Source organism: Petaurus breviceps, unplaced genomic scaffold (genome assembly GCF_028583685.1).
Source record: "Petaurus breviceps papuanus isolate PSGF00001 unplaced genomic scaffold, PetGlider_PUasm1.0 214, whole genome shotgun sequence".
Lineage (NCBI taxonomy): Eukaryota > Metazoa > Chordata > Mammalia > Diprotodontia > Petauridae > Petaurus > Petaurus breviceps.
The window spans coordinates 10,593,762-10,607,584 of record NW_027185863.1 but is presented as its reverse complement, the minus strand read 5'-3'; the positions used below and the strand labels follow the sequence as shown (position 1 = coordinate 10,607,584).

Below are 13,823 nucleotides of genomic sequence, written 5' to 3'. Positions count from 1 at the left end.
CACACACACACACACACACACACACACACACACACACACACACACACTCAGTTGGTTGTAAAAACTGATCTCACCCAACAGGGAAGAGGGAAAGGAGATAATAGAAAGGGCATGCATGTGCCAAGAAGCAGCACTATAACCAAACTCTCCCAATATTCCCCTCAAAATAACTTCAAAATAATGCCTCAAATTACTTCTGAAGTGGAAGAACCAACAAAGGGTTAAGGTGAGATATTTTTCCAGACTATGACAACTTAGGAAGTCAGAAGGAGAGGTCTGCAACATTTGGGGTGGGGGTAGAACACCACTTTGGCAGCACCAAAAACTTCCAAACCCTGAGAACTAGGTTTTAAAACAATAGTGTGAAAAAGCCTGATGCTTAGGACAGTACCATCCACCCCCATCTTGCTCACCTTATGAACAGAGTCCAACTTTAACATAAAGTTCAAAATCAAGAAACAGAATGGGAAAATGAACAAACATCAAAAAGAATCTGACCATAAAAAGCTACTTTGGTGACAGGAAAGAGCAAAACACAAACTCAAAAAGACAATGATTTCAAAACAACTACAAGCAAAGCCTCAAAGAAAAATGTAAATTGGACACGAGCCAACAAAAATGCCTGAAAGAGCTAAAAATCAAATGAGTAACAGAAGAAAAACTGGAAAAAGAAATGAGAGCAATGTGAGAAAATTATCAAAAGACAATTGGTATGAGAGGGGAAGAAGGGAGAGAATTTGCAACACAAAATTTTAAAAATGAATGTTAAAAATTATTTGGGTTTTTTTTTTTTTTTGCTTTTTGGAGGAGCAATTGGGGTTAAGTGACTTGCCCGTGGTCACACAGCTAGTTTTTTGTGTTAAATGTCTGAGGTCAGACCTGAATTCAGGTCTTTCTGACTCCAAGGCTGGTGCTCTATTTATTCACTGTGCCACCTAGCCGCCCCAAATTTTGGGGGCTTGGGTTTTTTTTTTTCACTTTTTGGAGGGCAATGGGGTTAAGTGACTTGCCCAAAGCCACACAGCTAGTAAATGTGTCAAGTGTCTGAGGCTGAATTTGAACTCAGGTCCTCCTGACTCCAGGGCCAGTGCTCTACTCACCACCTAGCTGCCCCTTAAAAATTGTTTTTACATGTACCTGGGAAATAAGATATACAAGTAATGGGGTATAGAAATCTATCTTGCCCTACAAGAAAGTACAGGGGAAGGGGATAAATGGGGGAGAGGGTTAATGGAAGGGAGGGCAAATTGAGGGAAAGGGTCATCAGAATGTATGCCATCTTGGGTTTGGGGGGAGAAGGGAGAGATGGGGAGAAAATATGGAAGTCAAAATCTTGTGGAAATGAATGTTGAAAACTAAAATTAAATAAATTAATAAAAAAAATAAACATGAAACCCATGTATGTATATATGTGTATACATATATATGTATATACAAAGAGAGAGTTATACTCTTGCCTAAGCACATCTTACATCACCAAACTGTCTATTCAGCATTTCAAACTGGATGTCCCAGAGGCATCTCACACTCACCGTGCCCAAGGCAGACCCATCTCTCACTCCCAAAGACATCCATTTTCAGAATTCCCGTTTTTATGAAGGGGTACCACGATTGTTCCATTTACCTAGATTCACAATCCTGGGGTCATCTTTCTCTTTCCTCAATCCCATATGACTACTCAGGTGCATATCTTGTCCACAACATCTCTCACGTCTCCTCTACACTCACACGGCCGTCACTCAGCTTCAGACCCTCATTATCTCTCCTGTGCACTATGTGCAATAGCCTCAAAATTGACCTTCCTGCCTCTTCCTGGTCTCTTTCCTCTCCAAATTATCCTCCACATAGTGGCTCCTGGATTCTTAAATGGGGGAAGGCAGATCAGCATTTATATAACCTACTATGTGCTAGGCACTGTGCTAAGTGCTTTTACAAATATTATCTCATCTGATCCTCACAATGAATGACTCTGGGAGGGAAAGGCTCTTGTTGCCATTTTTTTTTTTGTTTTCATTCAGTTGTATCCACCTCTTTGTGACCTCACTTGGGGTTTCCTTGGCAGAGATACTGGAGTGGTTTGCCATTTCCTTCTTCAGTTCATTTTATAGTTGAGGAAACTGAGGCACATACAGGTTAAGTGACTTGGCTGGGTCACGAAGCCAGTAAGTATCTGAGCCTGGATTTGAATTCAGGTCTTCCTGATTCCAGGTCCAGTGCTCTATCCACTGTGTTAGAAACTGCTTCTGATCAAAAGTCAGCATATAAAGCCCTTTGCAATCTGATTCCAGCCTATTTTTCCAGCTTTATTATACATTACTTCCATTCAAATATTCTACGCGGATTAGTTAAACTGATCCCCTTACTGATTCTCAAACTAAACATTTCATCTCACCTCTACACCTTTGCATAGCCTGTTCTGTATGCATGCAAAGCACTCCCCTTAGAATCCCAGGATCAGCTCAAGTGAAACCATCCACATGAGCCCTCTCCTGGTCCTGCCAGCTGCTTATTCCTTCCGCCCTAAAATTACTTTGTACTCAGAGGTATGCTACAGTCAGCAAAGCTCAGACCAGCTTGAGAAATGCTAAGTTTTCAAGCTGAGTATTTACACCTTGGAAATGAGCAAACACTACAAACAAAGGCTTGATTTTTTTTAATTGTCTATATGTAAGAGAGTGAAAAAGAAAATGTTAATATTCAGATTAAACTTAAAAGTGTGTCCTGGATACATTTTCTCCCCCAGAAGAGCTGGTTGTTAAACAATTATCAGAACACCCCTGGCTGTACTATTTTTTTTTTAAGCAATCGGGGTTAATTTGCTCAAGGTTACATGGCCAGTTATTTCTGGGTGTAGTGCTAAGTATCTGAGCCCAGATTTGATCCCCAGGTCATCCCGACACTGGAGCCGGTGCTCTTACTTGCTGAGCCACCTGGCTGCCCCTAAGCAATTGGGGTTAAGTAACTTGCTCAAGGTTATATGGCTAGGTGTTTCTGGGTGGGTGCTAAGTGTCTGAGCCTGGATTCGATCCCCAGGTCATCCCGACACTGGAGCTGGTGCTCTTACTCGCTGTGCTACCTGGACACCCCTCCTGTACTTATTTTTTTATTTTTATATACTTTTTTTAAATGTATATTTATCTTTTTTGAGGGGAGGGAGGAAAGCAGGGCAGTTGAGGTTAAGTGACTTGCCCAAGGCCACACAGCTAGTGTGTCAAGTGTCTGAGGTCACATTTGAACTTAGGTCCTCCTGACTCCAGGGCCAGTGCTCTATTCACTGTGCCACCTAGCTTCCCTTTAAAATAGATATTTTATATACTTTATATATATATATATATATATTTCCCCTTAGAGAAAGCAAAAAGCCTTGAGGACAGAACTGTTCTTGGCTTGCACATAATCATTCCCTGACTTTCCTCCAAATGAGGATCATAAATGTTGGTTGATGAATCCTTATCAATTATTCCATCACTCTGGGTGGCTTTGTCCTTAACTTATTCAATTTATAGATAAAACAACTGATGCATTGCTTTGTAATTGTTCTCATGTGCAGGGTATTCCAAAAGTCTTAATAAAGTTTTAAGCTTTGGTAAACCACACTAAGACTTCTGGGACACCCGCTATGAACACAGTTCGTAGGGACCACCAAATTTAATTTATACATTTTAGAGATGAGGAAATAGGGTCACACAGGAAGTAAGAAGCAGAAATGGGATTTGAATTCAAATTATTTTCCTAAATTTTGTTTCCACTGTAACCTGAAGCCACCTTTAGGTTACTTCTACAGGATCAGGGACCATGATTTTACCTCTTTTTTTATTCCTACCCACCCTAGCATCTTCTATAGTATTTTCCACAGAATAGGCCCTCAATAAACACTCAAGTTGCATTAGACTAGATATTCTCCAAAGTCTCTTCTCAGTCTAACATTCTCTGATTCCAAGGCTTAGCACAGTGCCTGGCACACAGTAGGTACTTTATAAACTTTTATTAATTAATTGATTGCTCTAGATCTGTCTTCTTTAATAGAGAACTTCAGCTAAAAACTTAAAAGAATTTAGTGCTGGAAAGAACAATAGGGGCCAACTCATCCAACCCTCTAAGGTCCAGAGAAATGGTAATTTAACCCATATCAGACTCTGAATCCAATGTTCTTTCTCCCAAGCAAATTTGTATACATCTTTCTTTACCAGATTATTATTTAAAAGATTTGTATGAGAATAATGTCAAATCTTTTGGTTCCTGAATTTCAGTTTTGGTGATTGCTCCAAACTCTCCTAAAAAAGCACATACAGCAAAATTCTGTATTATTGGGTCAATACCAAATAGTCATTTTCAAGTAAGAGAGGTCTTCATTCAAAGGAAAAAAATTAATGTTGGGTCGAGAGATTCAAAAGGAACAAAGCTTAGCACAAAAACTTTTCAAAATGGTGTAATCAAGAGAGTTATTTCATATTGACTCCTGTATATGGATTAAACATTTTTAACAGTCATTTTAAATGGCAGTTGGGATGCTAGAAATTTGGGAATAAAAGAAACTAAAGAAAAACTTTCTCTAGAAGAAACCTTTATATGAGAAGATTAATGGTAAATGCCTAGAAATCAGTGTAAAAACTGAGAAGGGAAAATAATTCTTCCTTTCAGGCAAAATTTATTTTGCCAAATTTCCATTTGTTTTGGCACATTCTTTATCCTGTTTCAAATGTTTGTCTCATGGGTAATATGAGGTACAATTATGGGAGTATTCACTCATATGCTGCTTTGTTTTCCACTAAAAATTAAATCCAATTAGTTCCATAGAAAGTGCTTTCTATGAGCAAAAAAATGTGTAAAAGTGAAACTAGTACAATTTCTAATAAATACATAAACACAAAAGAAAGGGAGGGGATTGGGGAAACTTGAGACAATCCACTTTTCATTAAGTAATCTCAGAACAAAAGGGACACTGTGTAGCTGACATTCAAATTATGTCCAAGCCTCAGTGTACAGCATTGTTATTTTGAGAACATTGACTTACCTTTCTGAAAAGAAGCTACATGTTCTACTTAAAATAACGTAACTATTTTATTTCCCTTTAACAATGCTATAAAGTACTGTTTTCACATGCAATTATTGAAAAAAAAAACTCACAGCTACTTATAATCAGTGAATTTTTTTTTGAAGTCAAAAAATAACCCATTAAAATTTTAAGGCTACTAATAGTGGCACAAAAGAATTTTCTGTTTTATTTTCTACTTATGTTAACCATTAATTTTCCCATAACATCTGTGAGGTTATCTATCTATCTATGTATCTATGTATCTATCTATCTATCTATCTAGATATATCTAGATGTATATATATAGATATAGATATATAAGAATACCTAATTTCCCCCATTATACAGATGTCAGGATAGGAAACAGAAATTAGGCAACTGTTAGTACTTTCTCCTCCTGAAATTACTTTATATCTCCTTATCTGTGTTCATGTTGCATTCCCTAGTAAAATGTAAGCTCCTTGAAGGCAAGAGCTATTTTATTTTTGTCTTTGTATCTTTGGCATATAGAACAGTATCTAACATGTAAATATATGCTTGATAATTGTTGAGATGAGATCACAAGGGCGAAAAGAGGAACAAACATGGATAAAACACGTACTACTAATTAGATATAGTTTCAGGCACCATGATAAACACTTTACAAATATCATGAGGTCAGGAATGGAGTCTAAGAGTCTCAGGAACAAAACTAGCATGGCTTGTTTATACTGGACTGGTTTACTGATGCCATAACTAAAGTAGCATCAAGTAAGAAAACCTTGATAAATTTCTGTTACTCATTCTTTCTTTTACCTGGTATACCTGGTTTTGCTATTTATGTTGTTGTTCACTTGTTTCAGTCGTGTGTAACTCTTTGTGACCCCCCTTGCAGGTTTCTTGGCAAAGGTACTGAAGTAGTTTACCATTTCCTTCTCTAGCTCATTTTATGGATGAGGAAACTGAGGCAAAGAGAGTCAAGTGACTTGAGAGTCAGGGCCACAGAGCTAGAAAGTGTCTGAGGTCAGATTTGAACTCAGGTCTTCCTGTCTCCAGGGCTGGCATTCTATCCACTGTGTCATCTAGATGCCCATTGCTATATATACATATATGTATAATGTAGGCATACTTTACATAGGTCATGCCTGACTAATAAGGGATAGAGAGTTAACATGACTATACAAAAATATTATAATGATAATGGGAATTTGAAGATCTTCCCTGCCCCTTAATAGGCCAAATGTAATCATATAGAGCCTGTGGTGGGAGGAGTTTGCTGAACGGGTAGAGCAGGGATGGTGGAGCAGAGCCCAGAAGAAGCTGTGAGAGCAGTTAGTTCGGAGAGAGAGGACACAGGCAAGGAGAGAGCTAAGATTGTGAGTGTTTGTTTGTGGGAAGGCCCAAGCAGGGGGAAGGCTTTGAGATGGTGTTGCTTCCTGTGGTGATAAGGTATATTAACTTCTTTGTTGTTATGATGGATTCAGTTTTCTGGTGTTGGGATTTGGCTTTCTGGCATCTAAATAAATGTTTTGCTTCTGTCTTCTATATGGAGAGTCTGTTTTATTTTGTGATTCAGAACTATGCTGGCATATTCATAGTTGCCATTAGTGCTGTGAATATTGTCTTGGCGATACAAATAAATATATTCTTTTCCATTATACATATACACAGAAATGTACAGATATCACTGAAATATATTTACATGTTTAAATACATAAATACAGGCATATGTACATACATATGTGAGCAGCTAGGTGGTGAAGTAGATAGAGCACTGGGCTTGGAATCAGAAAGACTCACCTTCATGATTTCAAATCTGGCTTCAGACATTTACAAGCTGTGTGACCCTGGGCAAGTCACTTAACCCTGTTTGCCTCAGTTTCCTCATGGGTAAAATGAGCTTGAGAAGGAAATGGCAAACGACTCCAGTATCTTTGTCAAGAAAACCCACCAAAATGGGGCCATGGAGAACTGGACATGACTGAAATGATTCAACTCTATGTGTGTATGTGTGTGTATATATACACACACACACACACACACACACACACACACACACACACGTGTGTATGTACATGAGAGGAGCATAGAATAGCGGATAGAAGGTTGGCCTTGGAGTCAGGAAGAGTTGGATTCAAGTCCAATCTCTGACAAATACTGGCTGTGTGACCCTAGACAAATCACTTAACTCCTCAGTATCAAAACATATTGATATGACTAATATCATGGGAGAATGTGAGAGTTTCTTGATATTTAAAAGGGATGGGCATTCCTATAGGATGCCATCTGCTTAATTCTACAACATATTTCCATTTACCATAACTTACTACACATTGTAGCATAGAATTAAGATCATTTCTGGAATTTTTTGGTAGCAAGTATCTTATTTAAATTTATAATGCAGATCTATTTCTGCAGATGAGAATTAAATTATTTAATTTCCCATCCAGATTCTTCTTCTTCCCCAAATGCTGCATTAGTTTTTTAGCAGATCAAAAATTATGACTTGGGGTAATGTGACAGACCCAACTCAAAGGGCTGAAGGAACAGATGCCAGATGCCCGATACAATTGACTTTCAATTATCTACATCAAAAGGGTTGAGCAGGATAATTCAAAAGGCTGAGAAAATCTCTAGGATTTCTTATTTTCATACTTTTATGAATGCTCTTGCAATTGCATTTGTGTATTGGTATACACAGCATTCTGAAAATTCACTTGCAGAAGACTTGCAGAAAAAAAAAGAATTAGCCATACTGGGAAGCACTTAAGAGAAACCAGAAGGTTACTCAGGCTTTGCTCTCTTTTCTCCCTTACAGAAATGTACTTTCCGCTAATGAAATTTGTGTCAGAGCGAGAGGTAAGGTTAAAGGTCAACAAAAGGATAAAGAGGCCCTATAAACTTACTGGACTTGAGGGTGTTGCTTTGGTTGCCTCTTTCCTGGTCATTGGACTATATGAGTCCTTAAAATACTCCTCCCCTTAAATGGTTTCAGAAAAACCTGGGAAGACTGTAAAAACTGATGAAGAGCAAAGTGAGAAGAATCAGGAGAATAATTTATACAGTAACAAAAATAGTATAAAGACAATCAACTCTAAAAGACTTAGGAATTCTGATCAACACAATGACCAACCATGATTCCAGAAGACTCATGATCAAACAGGTTACACATTTCCTGATAGGCGATAGATTACAAGATGAAACAAAATGACTAAAACATATTCTGCTTATGGTAAAAGAACCTAGAAGTCACATTTGTGGGTAATATTATGAGTTGGAGACAGCAAGAGCTGGGAGGTAGAAACTGTCTATCCTTATTTAAATCTGAAGACATGATGATGGGGGAAATAATGAAGATGACAGGAAAATTGCAAAGGATTTTTTTTAAGCACAAGTGAATCTCTAGAGGGGAAAAGAAAATAAAGAAGGAAGAGCCAAAAATAGTCAAAAGTTAAAGAGCAGGAGAAGATGATCTGTGTATGTATGACTATTTCAAACATGTGTGCATTAAAAATCAGTTACATGGTTCTTAAAAATGATCCATTTGATTACTAATTTCTAGAATGAACATGTATTATTCAGTCCCATGAAGGCTTTCACCTTAGCATGACACAAAGCTGATTATACTGAAGTTAACCTAGAAAACCAAAGGTGGAAATTCATGGGATTTATGCGTTCATAATTAGTCCAAGCATAAAAATTTTGTGCTTGATATTTAGTCTCTAACAACGTGCTTATGCTATCAACCTTCTTCCACTGCCATACAAGAAAAAGAAAACCTAAACTCCAAAAACAAGGTTAAATACAATATTCAAGAGGATATCAAAAAAGGAGAAAAGATAAATGGGTGTTAACAGGCAGGAGCTTAAAATAAGGAAGAAGCAATGAGATGCAACAAGGAAAAGGATACTGACTTAAGAATCTGAGGCCCAGGCGTCAGTCCTAGGCAGCTGTCAATTATTAGTTGGGTCACTTTGAATTGGTTAAGGCAACCTGGAGGTCATGTGAACCTAGAGTGCTGGTCTTGGAGTGAGAAGTGCCTGTGGTTCAAATCCTGTCTTTGACACTTACTAGCTGTGTGACCTTGGGAAAGTCATGTGAGTTCTCTCAGCCTCAGTTATTTCATATATAAAAGGGAGATAATAATACCTGATGTAGGTACCTTGAAGGGTTGCTGTGAGGCTTAAATGAGACAATGCATGAAAAAATTTGGGAACTTTAAAGTATCACATAAATGTCTTATTTTTTTAAGACTAAATTAAAGACATTTTGTAAACTGATTTAGTGGAGGGAGTGTTCCTCTAGAATAATAATAATAGCTGACATTTATATATTATTTTGAGGTTTGAGAATTTCATTTGATCCTTATGAGGGAGAAGATACTTTGGCTGTTAGTATGCCCATTTGACAGATGAGAAATATGAGGTTCATAGACCCTGCTCACACAGAGAAGGTCAGAGGTGGAATTTGAACCTGCTCTCTCCTGATCTTGAGTTCAGGACTCTTCTCTTTACCAAAGGTGTCTTCCAGTTCCTGGTGCATACTTGTTACTACCTGGTTCAGTAGATAGAGCAATAAGCCTGGAGTCAGGAAGTCCTGAGTTCAAAGCTAGCTTCAGACACTCACTAGTATATGACCTTGGGCAAGTCACTTAATCTGTTTATCCTAATCCACTGCAGAAGGAAATGACAAACCAGGGTTAACCAAAAAAACCTCTTACCAGTTCACAAAGAATCCAGATCACAGAGTCAGACATGACTGAACGACTGGTATGTAGAAAAGTTTTAATAAATGCTTCTTGATTGATTGATTCTTTTTTTTTCTTTTTTGAAAGGGGGGAGGCAGGGCAATTGGGGTTAAGTGACTTGCCCAAGGTCACATGGCCAGTAAGTGTTAAGTGTCTGAGGCCAAATTTGAACTCAGATGGCTAGCACCATCACTCTATTCACTGCCCCACCTAGCTGCCCCATGATTGATTGACTGTAAAGCCTTGGTCTTCTTTCCTCCTTCCATTCTCTACCCTTCTGTGGTTGGAAAGAATGCTGCAAAAATGCACAAACCCCTTTGCAGGTTTTCCTAACAACAAGGGTGATCATCTCAGTGAAGAAAGCAAAAGAAGAGACAATAATTGGTCCAAAAAACATTTCAAAAGCCTCAATCCAGTTTAAACCCTTAAAGCTTCAAAAACAGAGAAAAAACTACTTTCCACCTCCTTTCTCTACCCCACAGAAATCCTACTTGATTGTCAGTGCCTCTGAATTTCCTCAGGGAAAGACTCAGGTGTTCCTCACCCTCTACTTCTGGTGCAGCTGCCTCCCCCCCTCCAGCTCTTACTACTTGGATAATTAAAGTGCTCAGGCTGGACCATTGCCCTGTAGCCTCTAAGTTTAACTGCACGGCCCTAAAAATATCTAAGCCAAAAAGTTCAGCACATATCAACTTCACTTAAGTTGCTAGACGACGAAGTCTTGTCCATTTTTTAAATAGCACTTGATGAGAACGTGAATGAACTTACGTTGGGGTACACCAACTGAAAACTCACCTTTCATACTTTTCTGGACACTATTTTTTCCCTTCAAAAGCTTTGACCACTTGATTGCTCTGTTAGTGAGTATCCTCAGATAGGTGGAAAAAAAGTCTTCATAAGAGGCATAATCAAAGTCTGCAGGCCTTTCAAATCCATATGGATCAATCCTGATATTAGGAGAAGAAACAATTACAATTAACTTTGTAAATATTCTGTATTTCCATCTCTGTATGTATTGTTTCATTCCTTTCCATCCCCATAAAAGCTCCCAAAGGATATTTTGTCTTTGTTTCAGAAGTGCCTGGAACATGCTTTATAAATGCTTGTGGAATTGAAAAATAATAAACAAAAAATTCAAATATAAAGATGACGGCCGAGAATAATTTAAGCTTAGCTCAAAATTGTACTATCAAAGCAGGAAGTTAAAAGCAAATACAAGAATTGGATATGTACATATACACCAATTTGAAAAGATATGTGCCTACATGCTTGGATACCTTGGACATACAAAATAAAACTTTGAAACACCTGCTACTTTTTAATAGGAAAGATTTTATCATTAACTCAAGTATGTTTAAAACCCAGACAAAGTCTCAAGTTTTTTTTTTTAATATTTAACTGAAGCTAATCCTCTGTTTTTACATGCAGGAGACCTGCCCTAGCAAAGGCAACAACCACACAAGGCTATGTGGACCCCCCCCCCCCAAAGACACAGTCTTACGATATGCCAATACTTAATATTTAACTATTTTTGACGGAGGAAAAACAGTATGAAGACGAACAGAGCTAATAGGTGGTAGCAGAGCTGGGACGGCAACAGAGGTCTCCCCTGTACAAGGTGAGGCAGTAGAAGGGGCCCCAGGCCCCGGATTTGTATTCAAACCTGGCCGGAGACACCAGCTGTGTGATCGTGAGTTTACCTTCTCTCTGGCTCAGTTTCCTCATCTGTAGAATGGAATAATATTACTATCTACTTCCCTGGGTGGTGGTGAGGATAACAATGAGACAATGTTCGTAAAAACAATTTGCAAACCCCGAAGTGCCACACAAATGGCAGCTATTATTACTATGACTACTAGGAGTCAAGAGCTGGTTTTCCTTCCAATCTTGCCTCTTGAACTAGCTTGCTGTGATCTCAGCAAGTCACTAGACCTCGGTTTCCTCATTAGTAAAATGAAGGGTGATCTTAAGATCCCCTTCCTGCTCCAAAAGTCTATAGTTTCCAGAAAGAAACCATTAACTATCAAATAAGCTCCTGCTGGGAAACTGAATGAATGTTTTCTTTCTACTTCTCAAAAGAGATGGGTTGAGGCCGGCTTAGCGGGATCTCCAGCCCACTCAGGTCGCAGTCCTACCTTATTGGGTGGGCGACAGCAGCACTGTGGGCCCCTAGAACGAACCCCTAAGGTCCCGGAAAGAAACTGTCGCTCTGCCAACTAGAAGGGAGGCTTCTGGATACTATTCCAAGGGAAGTGATTATAAATATAACGATCACAACTCTGCCAAGCTTACTCCGAAAGAGAGGAAGAGAGGGAAGGAGACAGAGAGGAAGGGAGGAAGGGAGAAACAGAGAGAAGGAGGGAGGGAGAGAAAAGAAGAAGAGAGATCGAGCGCCTACTGTGGGGAGGGAGAGTGGCTCACTAAAAATCTGCCTGGAAAAGATACGTCCTGTGCCAGGTCAGCCCCCTTCTTCCTGGCTCAGCCCAGCTCCGCGAAGCTCAGCAGCGCACACCTGCAGCCCTCCGGTCCGGGCGGCGGCTCGTGGCCGACCCGAAGGGCCGAAGCTGGAGGAGCTCCGAACCCAGCGCAGATACCTGGGGATCCGCTCCCTGGCCGCCCGCGATGCTTCGTCCTGCCCCGCTTCCTTGGAAGGCTGCGGGGACCGCGGCGAGGGCTCCATCCCGAGCGGATGAGGGCTGCAGTTGGAGCGCGGCGTCCCGATGGGGGGCACAGGCGGGACGGAGCCCGGCTGGGAGGAGTGGCCGGAGAGCGCCGGCTGGCACCACGCAGGAGGCTCTGCTCTTCGCTCGCTCGGGCTGGGCAGCGCCACACTGCACTCTCAGTCCCGACCGACACTAAGAGCAGCGAGCCAGGTCCGCCGAGGAAGCAGGAGGCCGGTGGAAGGAGGGGGGTGCAGGGTCCAAAGTTCGTCGCCCGGGATTCCAGGAGCTACCAGTCTCCCTTCCGGCCTGAGAGAAACCGGGAGGAGATGGAGCAAGCAGGAGGGCGCGGGGCCAAGGGAGCCCGGCGGCCTCGGGGCGCGCCCATCATCTCGCACCCGAGGGCGGTGGGCAGGCTCTCGGCTGCATTCGCACGCTCTCTGCTCCCTGCAGCCTGTGGTTCTTCGGTTGGCCTGGAATCGGCCTGGCGCAAAGGTGCAGGAGGCAACGAGGGTGCACCTGGCCCTGACGGATGTAGGAAGATCAAGTGGTGGGTCTGCAGCAGAGGAAAACTGGAACCAGGACCCCCGGGACCACAGCGCCCTCCTCTCGGATTCGCACGCTCCTAGCCTGCTACCTCGGGCTTCCCTCGGGTTCTAGCTCGCTTCCCGGCGTTCGTCCGCGGCTCTTTTTTTCCTTTTGCCTTGACCCAGGCTGTCAGTCATACACCGAGGGCGGAGCCTGTCTCCCCACCCTTCTGTCTCCTATTTAGCTACCAGAGGAGCTGGATTGGAAGTAGGCTAGCGGAGAGGGGGCTCTCGGATTGCTCGGGCCACCAGCCTGTCCTGGGGCACCTCATAAAAGTCACTGCTAACCTCTTCGGGGAGCTGGGTAAGGGGTGCCTAGAGGCGCCATGGGCCTCGGGGTGGCCCAGGACTGGTTGGCCCCTCCATCCCTCCTCAGGCTTAGCAGCTGCTGTGGTTCCGGGCCGGGAGCGTGCTGCTTGGACTGGCATTTGTAAGTTTAAGGCGTAGATGAAAGAGAGACCGACTGACTCTAGGGAAGGAGAATAAGGTGGAAGTGGGGGGGGGGGGAGAAAGGGAGGATCACCAAAATAAAAACTTGAAAAAACACGACCTAACCTAAACGCCCATAAGAAACGACAGAGCTCTATGATCCTGCCAGACAACTCAAATAGGCAACCCAGGGGAGGGGGGAGCCATAGTGTGCAAGAGGCGAATTCGGGAGCTCTCGTGGAATCCTGCAAATCCTTGGCCACCAGTGGAATTCAACCAGTGGTTTTCGGAGTGTCCAGCTAGCTCTTTAAGGGAAAAAAAAATGCCCTCCTCCTCCCTCGCCCCGTTTTTGTAAATTTCGGAGCTTAGTAGAATGGAGATTTTTA

General features: G+C 41.5%; 1 protein-coding gene across 2 annotated transcripts in view; it reads right to left on the bottom strand.

Moving 5' to 3' along the window:
• GRTP1 (growth hormone regulated TBC protein 1) overlaps window positions 1-13,105 on the bottom strand; it is an 83,114-nt gene extending 70,009 nt beyond the window's left edge. The window contains exons 1-2 of one of the 2 annotated variants that reach the window (XM_069094080.1): window positions 12,356-13,105; window positions 10,557-10,708 (exon numbers count right to left, since the gene is read on the bottom strand). In XM_069094080.1, the coding sequence (XP_068950181.1) occupies window positions 10,557-10,708; window positions 12,356-12,441 (238 nt within the window). In that variant the 5' untranslated portion in view covers window positions 12,442-13,105. Of the gene's footprint in view, window positions 1-10,556; window positions 10,709-12,273 lie in introns of both variants that reach the window. The other variant, XM_069094081.1, reaches the window with a different exon arrangement.
• Between the last annotated feature and the right edge of the window lie 718 nt (window positions 13,106-13,823).